The 18286-nt window shown below is 39.3% G+C and overlaps 1 protein-coding gene across 13 annotated transcripts in view; it reads left to right on the top strand.

Annotated features, from left to right (window-relative positions):
- CELF2 (CUGBP Elav-like family member 2) overlaps positions 1 to 18286 on the top strand; it is a 549110-nt gene that overhangs the window by 498891 nt on the left and 31933 nt on the right. For all 13 annotated transcript variants that reach the window (XM_077179252.1, XM_077179251.1, XM_077179244.1 and 10 more), the window contains one exon: positions 7513 to 7647. In XM_077179252.1, the coding sequence (XP_077035367.1) occupies positions 7513 to 7647 (135 nt within the window). The remainder of the gene's footprint in view (positions 1 to 7512; positions 7648 to 18286) is intronic.

The following is an 18286-nucleotide window of genomic DNA, read 5'->3' as shown; positions in this document are numbered from 1 at the left end:
CTAAAGAAGATCCATCACTGCAGCTTTCAAGTTCTTTGAACTTTGTGTTTGAGGGGTGCAACTTTTATCCTTGAAGTCGATGGGTGTGCTTACCACGTAATTCAGACACTAAAACTTTGATCAAAAGCCACATGAGCCATTGAAATTCCACCCTTACTTCCATGTCAGGGCTCTAACATCTCTTTTGCGCTTAAATCTTGATGAAGTCACAGTTTGCTGCATTAGGACTTCTGACACAGCTACCCCCTTGTACAAAATTAGGGCCCTTTGCATCTGCAAGTGTTTATTTGTGCTGCTCAAGCTTGTGCTGTCTCTGCACAGAACAGAAGTGGCACAACACACACCCCACTGCACATGTGAAGAGTTATTTGCTATGCTCAGTATATTATTTCTTAAATCAAAGCAATTTTCTTTGCTAGCAGAGCTAAGACACTGCTCTTCAGTGTGCAGTTTTGAATTCCCTTCCCCTAATACCATGCCTCAGACTGGTTAAAGTAGTTCTTACATTTCAAAAGCAGTGTGGTTCTTTGATTTTGGTGAAGGGAGTGGGATTTTTAGGTGTTTGTGATTGAAGAGTATTGGAGTTGGCTTGTTTGTTTGTATATTTGTTTGTTTGTTTGTTTGTTTGTAAGCTGGGAATACAGGCCAAAGAAAAAATGGGGATTTTTCTCAAGAACTCTCTAACATACAGATATTAATCACTCAGCACCAAGTGTAAAAGTGAGCACTGTTCTTGCTGTAGCAGCCAACTGACCCTGCTATACATTCAGCATTGTCTGAAGTCCAAGCAAATAAGGAAACTAGTTTAACAAAAATTTGAGAGCCTGAAATTTGAGAGACAAAAAGCTGTAGCTTGCCATTTAGCTTTCCAAGCTTTAAGGTTCCATGCCTAATTCTGCACTTTAGTTTTATCTCATTTCTATAGAGAAACGAGATTTTCATGAAATCATGCTACTTCATGAGTCAAGCCAAAGAAAACAATGTAATATTTTGAGACTGGCAATAAAGTTGGGAGAGCTGGCAGTGGTGCCTTTGGTATTACAGTAATCCCCTGGTCTTGATTACAGGCACTAATTCTACCTTGCCAAAGTCTGCTTCATTGTCCTGTATAAAACATGCAAGGACATGCATCCTTATGAGTGTATTTCATAGTGAGCACTTCCTCACTTTCCCTCCCCTTCTCTGATATCTTCTAATCCTAACACTAATTTAAAGGCAGTGTTTCCTCTCATGTTTTTCCTCTCATATGTTTCCTCTCCAGCCTCGGTGTCTAGCCTGCACTTTGTCTTTGGGGAAGGCTAATAATACAGATAAATTACATTATGTGGTTTGATTGTCTTACTTTAAAAGACAATGTAAGCTACATTAAACACTAGCAACCTTTCAAGCAAGCAAAAATTCCTCCTTCAAATACATACAAATTGCATGGGAAGCTTAGTTCAAAGGAGATTGATGTTGCTTGAATGTTTGAATCGAATTTGGCTGGCACTGGAGCAGGTCCTAAAAGCTGCAGTTATTTAAACCAACCTGCCTGTTTAAGAGCTTTGGAATTACAATACAGATACTGTTAGAGGAAGTTTACTATTGCTAGGATAAGTGTAGAAAATATTTCAATGTTTTCAATATTTAAACAATGTACAGTCTAGAAAAATTTTCTACAATCCAATAATGTCAAATGTTTTGGCAGGAACAAATATTGGTTCATACAGCAATATTTTTGTATGTGTGACCATTCAAGACATAAAAAAATGTACAGTACTCATAAAAAAAACAAAGGGTTTCTCTTAATTTCATTGAATAGACAGTGTATTTTGCTTTCTGGAGTTATACAGGAGGAGAAACCATGGATTTTTCTTTTTCCTTCCAGTCCCTAAGCCCTCTGCAGCTGGGACTTTTTATATTTTTCCAATGTATATATTTTTTCCCAGTGCTGTCCAAGTTCTCTCACAGTTTGGTTGCATTCTGGGTTGAACTTCTGGCCCTTTCTGAGCCGTGCTCCATCCATTCCACCCTTCTTCCACTACCCAAGCCAGATTTCCTCCTGTTGCAGAGTCTGTAGGAGCAGATGGGTGAGAGAAAGTCTGTGAGGTTCTGCTTTCTGAATATTTTCCTCTAATTGTTGGATTGGCTCAGTGGATCTGGAGGGACCAGTTGGAAGCCAGGACCATCTGCACAGAAGCTCTACACTTTTGCATTGGCCAAAGGATCCTTTATATCCTCTGACTCTTCCATGGCTTCATTCCAGCAAAGCCATACAGAAGGAGGATTTCTCCTGCTATGACCTCTTTAGGGATATCATATTAAAAGTAAAGGTCACTGAGAAACTGTTTCCAGCTCAAGGGAGATAGCTGTTTCTTAAAGATAACTACCAGTTTTCAAAATGTTGACCTCAGGGACCAAAAACATTCAGCTTTTGTAACACTAATTCCACTGCAAGTCCTACTTATTTTAACACATAAAATTAGCTTTTCTTTTTTGGTTTTTTTTTCTTCTTTTAACTAATAAATTAAACAACTCTGTTTAGCATTTTTGGAGAGAGAGAGTTTGCAGCAAGTGAGCCTGTTCCCAATCCACACATTGCTCCTTCTCAGAGGAGAAGGAGAGGCACCTTGAGAGGAAAAAGCAGTGCTCAGCAGTTAGGATGTGCTTATTCAGGTGGTAAAAGTGCCTGATGTGCAAGTTTGGCCAAGTCTGGGCACAATATCTGTAGCTCTGTGTGGGCTTTCCATAACCAGCAAATGGAGGGTGAGGGGGATTTTTATTGCCTTAGCCCCTCTGTGGATGGAATTCATCCAACTTGAGCCTCAGTAGTTTGGAAAGTAGGCATCTCATCTCCCTGCAATGTCAGTGAAGAGGGAGTCACTCCCAGGCAATGATTCATCCTACCAAGGCTGGGGTTAATCTATTTTATGGATATTAGGAAAATACTGCATCTATTAGGAAGAAATTTTTCACTGAGGGAGATGAGGCATAGGTTGCCCAGAGAGCTGGAATGCCCCAACCCTGGAAGTGTTCAAGGCCAGGTGGGACAGGGCTTGGAGCACCCTGGTCTAGTGAAAGTTGTCCCTTGAAAGGTGGGCTTTGGGCTTGGAGCAACCTGGACTAATGGAAAGTGGCCCTGCTCAGAGCAGGGAGGTTTTGGTCCCTTCCAACCCAAATGTTCCATGAGTCAATGGTTCTATGATTCTTTTTTAGGATCAGAATACTTCATTACCCCCTCTCTCTTCTTTGACTATAGCAATAGCCTGAGTGAGTAACTTTTTTCTGGACAAAGTTAGATCAGATGAATCCTTCCCACTAGGACTGAAGAAGTTTTAATTGACAAAAACCACTCTTCTTACCAGAATGTATTTAGAGCATATATTACCTGAAAATGGGCTGAAATCCTACATAAGTCAACAAATGGCTCTAGGAGTGTTTGAATTAGGTGATCTTTAAGGTCCCTTCCAACTCAAACCATTCAATGATTCTGTGAATGTGCAGTCAGATTTAAGCATGTACTGTTAAAATACAGGGCAGAATCAATTGTGCACTTAAAAGTTGTTTTAAGGGCTTTGCTCAATCAAACAGTAACTGGTCAGGCTACCTCAAGCACTTTTCAGATAAGCAGCTTTTCTAAAAGTAGCCACAGAATATATATGGTTTGATGGAGGTGGCACTTAGATTTCCTGTCTATTTTAATTCTTAGAATATTGCTGGAATAGCCTCTCCCTCCACACCTTTATACACATTTTACCATCAGCATCCAAAATGGCTGATGTCAGTGTTAGCAAATAGTTGCTTTTTAGCCTGAAGATGATAAATTTTACCTTAATCCACATTTTTTAAGCTGCAGCCAGGATTTAATTCAGGTGGAATAAATCCTAATAATTGAGAAGGATAAAATTTCCAAAGCAAAGGAAGTCAAGTCAGTGGGAAGTGCTTATGAGTGATCAGATTTGGTTCTGATAATCACCACTGACTTTCAAACTCTCCATGCATACTGTGCCACTCAATGTAGCTGGTGCCTTCCTTTTTTTGGAATTTGTGCAGTAAGCAAATCTCAGCTATTTTCTAATGTGATTTTATTATGGTTTTAGAAACCCAAGAGCTGATGAGGCCTAAGAAGTCTTGAGGAACGGCTTGTGACTCTGTTCCCTCCCCTACAAATACCCAATAATTCCAAATTTACAGTTATCACAGGAGAAAAGCTGCAGTGACTGAAACGAGGCAAATTACTTCATTGTATGAAAGTTTGTGTCAGAGGCAGCACAAGAAGTTGTAAAATGTAAATCTCGTGCTCTCAAATTTTCCCGTGTTTTCACAGAACTGCATCTGTGACTGTGCAGCACTACAAAAATTTCCTGTGAATGTGCTAATAGGCCTTATGAGAATGTTCTATCACCATCCATCTGTCACTTTTTAACAGGCCTGATTGGCAAGCACTTGTAACAACTGACATCTGTTCTCGCTTATTGATATGTAGATTTATGGTAATTGCTGTGAACAATAAGACACAAAATTACCTAAGGTGAACATTAAATTAAATTTTCATGCCCCTATCCTTATAAATAATTTTTTTTTAAAATCTTAAGTTTCAAGCAAGGCATACTGTGCATCTGTTTTGTACATAATTTAATTGTTTTTTTAATCTGCCAAATAACAAAATGAAAGTTGAATTTCTTTGCGATCTTGAATATTTGCCAAGCTGATAGCACATTGGTAAATACATGTTATTAAAAATGGAATCAAACTGTATTGTGAATCTGGGTTTTTTAATCATTTCCCTTTAATTCCCAACATTGTCTCCATCATGAAGATCAAGAGTTATTCCTTACCCAGAAGGGGTTTTTTTTTCCTCTACAGGAAGATATTCATTTTTCATGTGCAGCTCTGCCTATGAGGCTGTTCCTCAGTGTTAAGCAATTTGCATTTCTTCAGAGAGAGGTGCATTTGCTGAGTGAGCAGCACTTTCAAATAAAATCCATCTACTCATTTGCTGTCCAGCTCTGTTGCGGGATTTGGGACTGTTTTGAAAAAAAACTGTACGATGTAAAATGTGTGATGAGTGTGTGTGAAAGGAGAGAGATTGAGAGAGCAGATTCATCCCACAGAACTGCAGAACTGTACCTTAGCTGAGGTTCAATTGAACCAAAAATCCCCATTTGAAAGCAAAGTACTTTTGGGGTCTGAGACTTGAGAGCATTTGGTTTCCCTCCTCCAAATTTGTCCAAGCAAATGGGATGCTGACACTCCTGACAAGCTGATGGGAGAAACCAATAAAGAGGGAGCAGAGATGGTAAAATGCCTGGGGAATGTGAAACAGTGATGACAGGATTTATTTTTCAGATGTTTGAGCAGACAGAGGATCCTAAAGATGCATATTAATTGCAATAAAACTGTTGACAAAATGGGCTCTAGAGCTCACTGGGTGACAGTGTGTGCCATGGGCCCTTGCTGACACTCACATTTGGGTGCTCAGTTCAGTGGGGGTCTTTGCTGTCCTTCTCTTACTCAGGTGTTACAACAGCCAGCAGGTTTTTCTCCTGCAGACACCCAAGCTGACACCCTATAACACCTGCAGGTTGTTTTGTGGCCAGTGTCTTACAGTCACTGCTACAGTAAAACAAATTGGGTAAGGAGACAACTTCATCACCACCAAGATCTTGTTCATTCATCTTCTTTGGGCATTGAAACTCATTTGCCAAATTGATGGGTTCCTCCTGTGCTTGTTTAAAAAAAAAAAAATTTGTGGAATGAGGCAGTGATGGTATTTGTTTTGCATCCACAGAGGTGCAAGGGTGATTCATGAGTGCAGAGACAGCAGTTGTTTGCTCTGCTGCCTGTCGACCTTGTCTGGCCTAGGCTGTCCTCTGGAATCATTCTGTGTTCATCACAATTATTTAATCCTACCATGTATAACATTTAAAAGTCCAAAGGATGGACTTTTCTCACACAGAAGAAATAGAAGCTGGTTATGACTGATCCTTTTGATGAATAACTAAACAGTGGGTGAAAGAAAGCCATTCCTCTGGAGGAGAGCAACCCACTGCTTTCCCAAATCCTTGTTGCAGGATGGCACAAAAATACAGCCTCAGTGAAGATCAGCAAAGTTTGCTGGATATTCTTGCTGAATTACTTATTCTCCTTAGGAAATAGGAAGGGAAATTGTAATTAAGGACCAATATCAGTCCAGGATGAAAAGGAATTCCATATCTCATTTTGAGGGTTACTGACTGCTTTGTTTGCAAAGATTTGGGTCCCAGTCTTTTCCATCCCCAAAATCTTGTTTGAAATAGTCTGCAGTCTTATTATCAATGCAAGATAATTCTTTGGTGGGAAAAAAAAAATACTTACACCCAAGGCAAGCCAGTAAGTCAGATGAGTAATTATAAAAAATAAAAACCATATTGTTTGCATTCATGTGAACTGCGTCTTGCAAAATAGTTTGAATTAGTAATATTTGAGAAAAGCCTTATCTTTTAAGATGGTCTTTAGCCTCCAAAAGAAACCTTAAAGAGATTTGGTCATGTAATTTCTCCAAGTGTCTTGTTCCAGTTCCAGACTATCAATTGGTGTATCTTGGATCAACTAAAATCTTGATTCCCACCATTGCAACTGTGTCACATTTTCAGAACCTGAACTGAATTTGGGCATTGACTGAGACACCAACGTTAGAACCTCAGTCAAATTAGGTGCTCACCTGAGGCCTGACCTGCCTGTTGGAACATGTTGCATTTAAATTTGGGGCTTTATTCAGAAATAGATGTTTATATAAAGGTTCATTTCACAGTCCCAAATGCTGTGACAGTAAGAATTTCTCTTTATGGAGATTATTGATTGTATTAATCTGAGTCTGCAATACTTGTGTTTGAAAGTAGTATCACTCTCCATAATTGCAGGAGTTCTGAATTCCTAGAAAGTACCTCTTCTTCACTGCATGCTTTTCTTCTTAAACATACTTCCCAAATATTCTATTTAAACTCTTTTTTCATTCTGTCCAAGTTGTTGTTAAGCTCCTCTCTTTGAAATACCAAGTGTGCAAGGAGAAATAATATCTCTTGTAGGCAAACTAACATTCATAAAAAATCAGACAAGTTTCTAGGCATTCAAACTGGGAAACTTTATTAATCCCAATTATATGACCCTGTCCTGAATGTGTTTTAAATGCTAGTTATCTTCTTTATATTCCCTGTTGTGTCAGGAAATAATATTGTGCCTGGGCTTCATGCAGAGTTTAAATGACTTTTAATTCTACACTTCCCTTAGAAGAGGCACAAACCAGTTTTAATTTTCCTCAAGTACAGGCTGGTGTCTTTGGTGCATTCTCTCAACTCCAAGGTAGAGAGATGAGAAATATTCCTCAGGATCTCTAAGATGTGGTTTGAGATTATAAATGTTTTGGGAATGAAAAGAATCGAGTTTATTGGCAAGGTACACCCCAAGCTCCATGACCATTGAAAACATCACTTTTGGATGATTATGATGATGATGATTACCTGTTTTAATTAACCCTATTGCTTCTCCACATAGGCATGAACGCTTTACAGTTACAGAATTTGGCAACTTTAGCAGCCGCAGCAGCCGCCGCCCAGACCTCAGCTACCACCACCAATGCAAACCCTCTCTCCACAACGACTGGTGCTCTGGGAGCCCTCACAAGTCCTGGTAAGAGCAAAGTGCCTGCTTCCAACACACAAACAAGGCAGTCGAGGGCAAGGTGGGAGTGAAAATGCTGGTTCCATGTTGTGTCATGAGTTCCATGCTCATGTAAATTGTGAAGAGCCCTTAACAGCTGAATACATTTTTGTTGCTGTTATTTCCAAGCAAGTAACTGCTTTTTCAAGTGGTCCAGTGTGGGCATGTTTGCCTTTCCATGTTCATTTCAGGGGCCATTAAAGCCTAACAGACCCATCTTAAAAAACTCTGCGTGAAAATTACAATTGCATGGGAAACCTAAGATAAAATTAACTTTTCACAAAGAATTCAGAACGTGACCAAATCCTTTCCATCCAAAGGAAAATCAGCTGAGGTGGTTCTTTTTAATCCCCAAGATACTGATCTTTGTTTCCCATCACACACAAGTATTGCCTTTACCCTTCATGAATTTTTGTGAAGTCCTTTTTTTTTTTCCCTTTCTGTTGCTTGATCTCAGTTGAGCTTTCTTCTTTACTTTCTGAGTACACAGTTGCAGAAGTGAAATCAGGTGCACAAGGAATACACAGCCAGATTCTGACTTCATTATGGGGGAAAAAGGGACAAAAGAGGTAGAAATGCCTCCATGACCACCATGTGGATTTCCAGACATGCATGTCTGATGTCTCCAAAGCTCTAGAGAGAAATTGGGGCAAATTCAGGCCTAGGTAACACTTCAGGATATCCAGAATCCACAGAGAGAGATGTTGATTCAGTGTAGTTACTCTGGGTTTACAGTGATGTAGCTGAGTAGAGAATTCGGCCACTTATTGTTACATAAAGGCTGCAGGGTGTAATTATTTGCATCATGAAGTGTGTTTATTGCTGTTCTAAAAAACATTCATATTATTTTAGACACCACTAAAGAACATTTGTGTTTAATCTTGTTTAAGTGTGTATTTATCCCCCATGAAAAAGTAATTCATGGCAGACTGAGCTCATCAGTAAGGAAAACAGTCTTCATTGCAAAAAAGAACTGGGACTGAGTGTGGTGTTGGGTCTTAGTGCTGGCCAGGGCTCCCATTATATTACAGTTTTATTGTTTGGGACAGAGATTAAATTTAAAGAAGCTTGGCTAGTACTAAGTCTATGTAGATTTTTCTGTTTCTGGCATGAGCCTCATCTTGACCTAAAAATAATATTCATTAGCAACATCTCTGAGAAGCAGGTTGGGTGAAAATAATTTTTGCTTGCTGCTGTGTTTTTTTTTTTTAAACCTGAGCAATCTCTTCCCTCTGTCCTGGAGCTGGGACTTAGCACTTTGCAAAAGGCTTCTCCCAATGTCAGTGTTTCCATGTTACACCTGTCTAAATGCCACCCATTTATAGAAGCAGAAATGTTGCATTTCATGCACGCTCTGTGATATCTCTGCAGTTTAGCTGATAAATGTCTGAGCAACCTTGTCCTCCCAAGACACACACAATAGATCTTGACCCACACTGACAAGAGTTCCCAGGGCAACTCAATGACTGCACTGTAGTGTAGAGGGACTGGAAATTACCTCCCTTTCTCTTTGCTGCTCTGCAGCACAGTGGCACCAGAACGTTCCCATTGTGCACTTTGTTTTGCCATGTACACACAGAACTTGGATTCAGCCTTAAGGGCCACATTTCTCTCCTTCCCTATCCAACACAGTCCTCTTATCCATGCTCTCTGACTTGCTGTTCCCTTTTAACCTGATCCTGAGGCTCTCTGAGTACCTGGGGGGTTGTTTTATCTGATGTCCAGGTCTGCAGAGGCCCATGGCAGGCAGGTGCTTCCTTTGGGCTGGGCAGATATATCTTTGGGGTAACTGGAGCTTCCTATTGCTCTGGCTGGCATGGGAGAGCAGATACCAAGGGTTTTCCAAAGGGGTTAATGATTTTGGCTAGCACATTGAACTTGTGTTATTTTCAAAAAATTCTGGGTATTGAGGCTTTCAAATAATGTCTTCAGAATGCCAGTTGCCTTTGAAAGTCTTATAGATGGCACCTGTACAGAGGTGTTTCTAATATTAGACAGCTTGAAAAATCTCTAATAGGTCCACTGACCTATTTATGTTGCACAAGCAACCTAAAATCAATCCTTGTTAAAGTGTTCTTCAGTTTAACCTTCCTTATCTGGTTCCACATTCTCCACCCTATTACATATTTTGTAAACCTGAATAATATTTTCAATGATTCTTCTCTGCTCCATGGAAAATGAATTTAGTTTGATAAAGCTTTTCATAGTAGCTCAAAGTGTTTCCACTAAAACTCAAAATACGTTGACAGAAAACATTTAAATCTGCCTTTCAATATGTGGATGTTTGGAGGCCTTAAGGGTATTTTTTTGGTCTAGTTTTCCTTTAATAGAACACTTCAGCTTGTTGTGTTTCATAAGTGTAAATTATTTTGTCTGATTTCAAAGCCTTCACTAAGCCCAGGAAGAAATGTTTGCATCTCTCCAGATAATGCATTAAATTAATATTTTTTAGTTGAGAAAACAGCCCACAATTGTGGCAGTGCAAAGGTAGATGCTTAAATTTAATCCTTTTCTTGATGTTCTTAAAGGCAAAATACTGCACAGAATGGAGATGGGCATAAGAGTCTTCTTCCAGTATTTTTTGAACCATGGCAGACACATAAATCATATCCATGTTTCCATCTAGATTCATCTCCCCTGAAAATCCCCCCTGAATCAATCTTTGACCAAGACCTCTTGCTCTGTCCTTTGTAAACATGTGTGTTAAGAGCCCCAAAAGATGGTTGTTTCAGCTAAAATTCACCTTGAAGCTTAATTTTACACCAATAAGATTTAGCAGCCATCAGTGCACCACACTAGTACAGAGGAGACAGTGCTCAGGCCAACTTCAGCGCACTGGCAACACAGAAAAATGGGCCAGGAAGTGAGGAGCCAGTGGGACATCTGATATTTGAGTATTTCCAAGCAAATTAAACTCCAATGATCTTTCCCCCATCCGTTCTGACTAAACAGCTTTGACCGCAAGAGAGTCTGAGGACACTCGTTCTCCTCCGTGTGCTAAATACTTTCTCTTAAGCTTGAAAGAGTATTCATTCAGAAAGAGCAGAGACAATACAATCCCCCAAACTATTAATTTTTTTATAATTGTAAATTTATAATTTCAATTTTGCATACCCATGGAAGTGTCTCCCTACAGCATTGTTAGAAATGATTTTTTAAAAGCCTTTGCTTAAAAAAACATGAAAGATTAAGCTTTCATTTTAGTAAAAATCCCCTCAGGCAATAAATAGGTTCTTTTGTCTCTTGGCCCTGGAAAAAAAATTAAAATGGTTTAAATTGCCTATGGTTAAAGTAACTGTTTCTTGCAATTATCAGATGGTAGTGAATAAAAATTAAAATTAAATCATGAAAGACTAAAAACCAGGTAAAGGCATATTATGTCTTTCATGAGTTTCTCATGGGTCTTTTGAAGACTCATTTAATCATCTTTCTTGTCTTTTATTTTGATATGATAATTGTTTCCTTTATTTACTTTAATCACCTCTATTTAGTTAATTAATTCTTCACTTTATTTTCATTTCACTTGCTTAGGATACTTTTTCTGTTTTAAAGACAGGTACCAGTGCTATTTCATAGTGTTTTAAAGGCAGGTACCTGTAGTATTTCATAACACAAGGATTTGGGCTGGAGTAGCTTTTACCTGACTCCAGGTTTGCCTCATCCGGTTTGTCTCAGTTCCCTTTTGGGGGGGAACCTGGAAGTTTCCATTTCTTGTTAACTGGGAAGGGATTTTGGAGGGACTGCCTCAGCTGTAGGTATCCACACTGTAAATATCCCAATTTGGACAGGATGAATCCCAGCTGAGTGTCAGGAAGTTTATTCTCTCCTCCAGAGACTGTCCTTGACACATCCTGTAAATGGATCATGGAGCAGAGAGCTCGCAGGGAGGATGCTGCTCCAGAGCCTGCAGAGATGCAGGGATCATTCAGAGGGTGGTGGGAATGCCTGGAGGTGCATGTGAAGGAGGGACATATGAGCTCAGAATCAAAGTATCTGTCTCTAACACTGTCTGACATCAATTTCCCTCGGTTGACCCACTACCCTGATTTTCCCAAGGGTAATAATGTGTGTTCTGACTGTCCTGGGTGGTACAGGACTCATACAGCGCTGTAAAGTGTGGACCACAAAGAGCAGGTTGGTGAAAGCCATGTCCACTCAAGGTTTGAGTATCTCCAAGGATGGAGATTCCACAGCCTCTGTGAGATCATTTCAATTTTGTTTCTTCAAATTCACACATAAATGTTTGTTTCAGTAACCAGTAGAAAAGCCCTACTATGTGTAAATGAAGAGACAAAACATCTAATTATGTATCCAAATTTATCTGCATGAACATACACAATATCATTTCTGAGCTGTGGGGGGATAGAATTGCTAAACCAGAAGCTAATTCAGTTTCAGACCTAGAAGCCTTCTTTTTCCATGACATTTTCATGATTATTTGATTCTCTAAACTATTATTTATTCACACAGCTGAACTAGCTATTCATGCTTCAGTAAAAAACTCTTTAGGTTTATCTGCTGTGTAAACCTAAGAGGAAATATTTGGGGGAGAAAATACTGATAGGGTAGAAAGTGAGAAAGTGATACTTTTTTCCTTTAATGATCTCTTAAAATCCAGCACAGCTTTTGTCATATTATGTCAGTATTCTGCCATTAACTCTTACACTGAAAAAAAAAAAAAAAAATTCTCCTCAGCACAAAGGTCTAAAAATACTCATTTTCAGACAGATGCTGACATTGAATAATAACAGTCCCCAAAAAAGGAAGACTGTGAAGTATAGAATAAACTGAAAAAGAAAAAAAATTACACTGCCTTTCCTGTAAGAATTAATTCGTTCTCTCCCTCTGGTCAAAGCAGAGAATTATAACTTATAGCTATCATCCGTGGCTCATTATTTTCTCTACCCCCTAATCTAGTATGAAGATCGTCTTTGTTAGTTGAAGGTGTTCATGTTGTGAGCACAATTGTTGAAATGGTAGAGATTTTATAGAATATACAAGATGCTTCAGCTGAGAAGCAGTGAAGAATGTTCAAATAACCATTCTTAGAGGATTTGCTTTTTGTTCACTTCAGTACAAAACATTTTTCTCCGATCAGTGGTGCAAGGCTGCCACCATGACATTTTGTTAGAGGCCAGTGCACCCACTGAGATAGTTGTGATATTTTCCAGGATGATTCAAAAATAACCCTACCAGTAGGTGTGTAGGAAGGTCTGACAGTTTGCTAAAGACTGAATTGAAGTAGATTTTTCACGTTGAAAAAGATTGGTTTAAAATGCAGAATGGCACTTGTGCTGTAGTACAAATTGATTATTTTGGTGCCATTTCATGTGGAATTAATGCATGTTCCATTATTGTAAAATCATTTTAAATAAGCTTTATTAGTTTTGAAGAACATAGAAAACTTCCCTAGTATAATTTTCATTATTTTCAGGATAAAGATACAGTTGATAAATGTAAGACATAGCTTAAATAAAGGTTTTAAAATACAGTGTATGTACTGTGCACACACTTAACCCAAGTGTATGTTTTTAAATTTTGTATTTAAGTCTAGTTACATAAATAGCATTGTTACCTTAGTGCTTGGAGGACAGAGTATTTCAATGCCTTAACTCTGCTCTCAGCACCAATATTTTAAAAGAATATGTTTTCAAGGAAGCTGTGGAAGAAAACCTTGCCTTAGCATGCCCACATCCCAGTGCCTGTTACTGGACTGCACAGTTCAAGGAGATTTGTGGCAGGACAGGTATATTTCTGAACTATTGTGTGTCAGCTGGTCTTACACAGCTGGTCTAACACACTGGTGTCCGATTTCTCAGTCTGTGGTTAGGCTCCTCAATCAGTGAATTGATTTTGACAGCTCTTAGTGCCCACAGATTATGCTGCTTCTTGGAGATATATTGGTACTAAGCCCATCTGATTATTAGGCCACCCTTAAGGAGGCATGCAAGCACAAGCTGGAGCCAAAAATAGGAAACTGGGCATGCATTTTTGACCTATATTTGTATTTTTAATAATGCTTCAATATGTCCTAAATGACTAAAGAAGAAAAGCGTGGGAATTGTGGCTAAGAACCTCCCTGAGTCCCAGAACAGTAGAAGGAGAGGTGATGGGTTCATGTGGAGCCTCCCTGGAACAGCACTGTCTCTCCCTGGTGTCCTCATTGGGAAAATGAGCCAGTGATAACCTGAGGGATGCTGATGGCAGCTGACAGGACATCAGTTCACTGGGGTGACCTGTTCCATATTTGTCCCTTAAAATGTAACAGGTCTCTGTACATTCTCCTCTCAGAAGGGTTTCTGAGCAGGTGCATCGGTGCGGTCTGAAGGGTTCCAGGGATGTTCAGGCACTGAATGGGCTCAGGCTGGCAGAACTGCTTTGTGAAGCTGCCTGACAACTGTGGGGGTCATTTTGGCAAAGCTCCTTATCAGTTTTAGAATCAACATTATCAATTTATGATTTTTTGGCACAGAAATCTCCAGCTGTTTCCTCAGAATTCCATTAATACCAAAGGACAGAAACATGTGCATATTTTCAGTCAAGCATTGTGCTAGTTAATTTTTTTAGGTTTGTTTTTTTCTTTCAGGAAGCAGCATACAGTACTAAACCATGGATTAGTAGGATCTAATTCAACAGGAGACATGTTTGTTTTTTAAACATTATTACATTATCATCTTCCTAAAGTATTAAATCCATTGCCTTAGCACATTTCAGGATTTACTTCGCTTGCAGTATACAAATAACACGTATAACACATTATATTTTGTAAGTGTCTCTCTACCCCACTCTTAATCTCTAATTCAAGCTACAAGAATCCCAGTTTGTAAAGAAAAGCTTTTTTTTCTTTCTGTTGGAAGCACTATTTGAAGTTCATTCAGGGTTGCTTTCTACTAAAGAAAGATGATAATATCAGCTTGGCCACACAGGTAGATATGTGAGCTTATATGTAATATATCTTACAAGAAGTTACAAGCCCAGAAAATGCTGCAGTTCATAATACCCAGGAAATAATGTAAATCTTAGAAAAACTCATGCATTTGAAGGAGCTTTCAACTACTGCCAACACTGTTCCTTCAATCCTGCTGGATTGTGCTTCTGTCCATGGATACTCCTGGTCTGTTTACTCAAGGCAGAAAAATTATAATTATTGGTAAAAAATAATAATTTTTAAATCTTAATTTTATTCCATTTTTTATTATGACTAATGTCTTAATTGTTTTAACATTCTCTCAGAATAACTAGTTGTTTGGATATGGGGCTACTGAATTATTTTATGCAATGGCCAAACAAAAATATCTCCAACAACTGCATGCGTTTAAAACCAAGTAAAGTAAACCCTCAACTGCCCTTGCTGTTTGCAGCACAAAAATGTGTAATATGGATGAAAAGAACCAGTGTCACAGTGAACTCAGTATGACTTTACAAATGGTCTGCAAAGGACCTGGCTGAGTAATTTTACATGAGGCAAGATAATCCTCAAGTTCTGCAGCTCCCAGGGGTGAACAAGTGCATTTTGTGGATGTGCTATTGCAATAAGGCTGTGCTTGCACACCCCACTCAGAAACCCATCTGCCATGGAAATAATTGCAGGCACCTTCTGGGTTCACAACTCCTTTAACAAGAAACTCAAATTTTCAATATATGGTTTAGCTCATCTCTATTCTAAAATACCATGGAGAGGACTCCTAAGTGTCTGAAGGAAACAAGTCTTTTAGAAACATCTTGTTGCAATGGAAAGACAAACACCTCCCAAGGACTGTTTACATTATCTTAAGACAGATATATGAGAGAGGTGAAAAAGAAGATAAATCAGGCCAACCTTTCCCATGTACTAGAATTTGAATTGGCATATATGTATGTGGTAAGCACTTGTAGAACAAAAACATTGCTTACCTTGAATGATAGCCTTGGACTTTGCTGACACTCTTCTTTCTTTTTTTCTTTTTTCCTTTTTTTCTTTTTTTTTTTTAATGGAGAGATGCTGCTGCATGTTGTTTGTCAATGCTTAGTGCTGAAAGTGTGTCAAAGATGTTGCAGGCACACCGGGGGCCATGTGAAGGAACCTGTGCTCCAGGCAGGAGATCCTGGCCTCCAGTAGAGCCTTCTTGATTTTAGATCAGGAGTTCTTCGGAAAGTAATTTATAAGTGGCTGTATTCTGATGCAGCTCCACATGGAGGTCATTTCAGCATCAGGGCATGCATCTCAGAACAATAGCCTGCTCCAGATTGTGTGAGATAGCTGTAATAAACATGAGAGCACAGCTGGAAGTTCCCTGTAGAAATGGCTTTGATGTGAACTCAGCGGTGCTTCAACGAGCACAGCCACAGCCCTTGGCCCCACTGAGTCCTGAGTGCTCAGCAATTCTTCTTTGTTTTCCTCATATTGTGGTGATTCAATTTGGTTTGATTTCATTTAGAGTTACAGCTGGAAATATATGATGGTCAGCTATGAAGCTGAACTCAGGCCAGTTCACTGTGCATTGTAATTCTGTTCCCAAGCCACTCTAAAGTACTTCCCACCCAAAACCAAAGGTGATTTACCATTGTGGTGTGCTGGGGAGAATGCACAACATTTGCAGGCATAGTACTGAGGTACAGCTCGTAGTTTATGCTAGAGGTGGATTATTTAGTTTATGCTAGAGGTCTTCACTGGGAAATGCATTTCAACAAAACAGAAGCATCAGGGTGGAATTGGCCAAGATTATTGACTTGCTTTTTACTCTCTCTTTCTTTGTCTTCAAAATCTCCTAGGAAAATGTGCCCTTAAACACCAAGATTCACAAAACCAGCCTAGATTCACAAAGACATGCCCAATCAATAAACCCTTGCTTGTTAACATAGGTTCTGCTAGATAGATAGATTTGGAGGAAAATTATGGAACAGGGGACCAGAAAACTACAGAAATAACCAACTAATAAGTTTGTCTGCCATACCTGTGGTACCTTTGTATGCTCTGTTTTCTCCTCCTTCTTTGCACTGCTGTGGAAGATCCATGGTGTAGGCACTGTAATTTCATGACAATCACAAATGTCAAGTTAGGTGTTAACATAAACAAGTGATTAAAATGAGTGTCCCTGATTTTCACTTCTCTCAAGCTTTCTTAGCTCTCAAAAGCCCACACAGTGCTGAATAGTATGGATTTATGAGCCTAAAGTTTTTCTCCCACTGTTGAAGGCCTTGGCTTCTGAATTTGCAAAGAATTTGAATGAATTGGTTCACCTCTTTATGTTTTCTGTTTGTTTTTTTTTATTCTTGTAAAAGTCAGTGCTCACAAAGGATTTAATAAAATATAAACCTGTTTTCAGAAAGCCAGAACCAGAAGGATCACCATGGGGAAAGACTCCTTCCTCTCCTCTCCCTCTCTGTCATTCTTTCTTCCATTTGCACATGCATGCACACAGATACAAAAAAGAGACCAGATGCTGAGTGCATGGTGTTCTCCCTTCCTCCTTTGCTCACTGCTGCTTCTCTTCTGTTCCTTGGGAAGAAATGGACAATATTTCATGGGCACAGTTCACCTGTGAGTAATGAAGAAGCAGAGGGGCACTGACTTACTGGAGAAAGGCTGTGATATTGGTATATGTCTTTCTATATTGTCATTCTTGTTTCCCCTGACTCTTTCTTGCTCTCTTGCTTTTCTGGTGCTCTTTCCCTGGAGTGCATCTGTCACTTTAATTTTATCCTATCCAAGCACAAGCAGAGCACTTAAACTTCCTAGAATCTTCCTTTTTGACATGTCAGACAGCACTTCCAAGACACCAAAAAATGTGCAAGTTTTTACTTCTTTCTTCATACCAATGGCAACATGTTTGTCAGAGGACCTTATGGAAAATACACCTCTCCAGACCAGGAAAATCTACCTCACTTTTGCCAAAATCTGCCCTGAGAAATAGAACCAGGGCCTGCTGGTACTGTTAGCAGCAGGGAGGCCACCAGTTTGTGCAAGGGTGGATACTCAGATTGGCTGGAGATCACAGTAAAGGGCAGACAATTTAATGCCACTCACACATGCTAGTTAGATCAGAATACTGATGAGCCCTAGTGAAAGGCCAACTGCATCTTCTTTTAGCAAAAATATTAAAATGCCCCCATTTCTCCCCCTCCCCCTCCAGATTCTCCACAAGAATAAATTAGAACTTGGAGGTGTGGTTATTATCACAGAATAATTAGACCCCATGGGATTAGAGACACTCAACGTTTGCTAATGCCCCTGGGTTGTGATTATCTAATAATGATGATGCCTCTGTCATTGCTTAATTATTCTTCCCCTTTAAAATGTACCTTCTGCAGTCAGAGCCCGTAGGATGAGCTCATTTCAGCCAGAAACACCACTGCAAATTCCTGAGAGCAATGTCACACGGGCACCATGATTGACTTGCCCACTTCTCCCCCACACTGTGTTTATAATCCTCATTTCATAAACTCCAGCATTACTATATTTAAATCATTCCCCTTTTCCATAAGACATTTCATTTGTGTGTTTAGGAGAAAACTCTGTGGCCTCCATCTCTTCAAAACAACCAGCTGGGTTAGTGCTACATAAAGATAACACATCTAAATTGATTGACCTTAAATATATAAGATCAGATCTGTGCAGAATCCCTCCTAA

Source organism: Agelaius phoeniceus, chromosome 5 (genome assembly GCF_051311805.1).
Source record: "Agelaius phoeniceus isolate bAgePho1 chromosome 5, bAgePho1.hap1, whole genome shotgun sequence".
NCBI lineage: Eukaryota > Metazoa > Chordata > Aves > Passeriformes > Icteridae > Agelaius > Agelaius phoeniceus.
The sequence above is the reverse complement of the archived record's forward strand: the minus strand, read 5'-3'. Positions and strand labels throughout refer to the sequence as shown.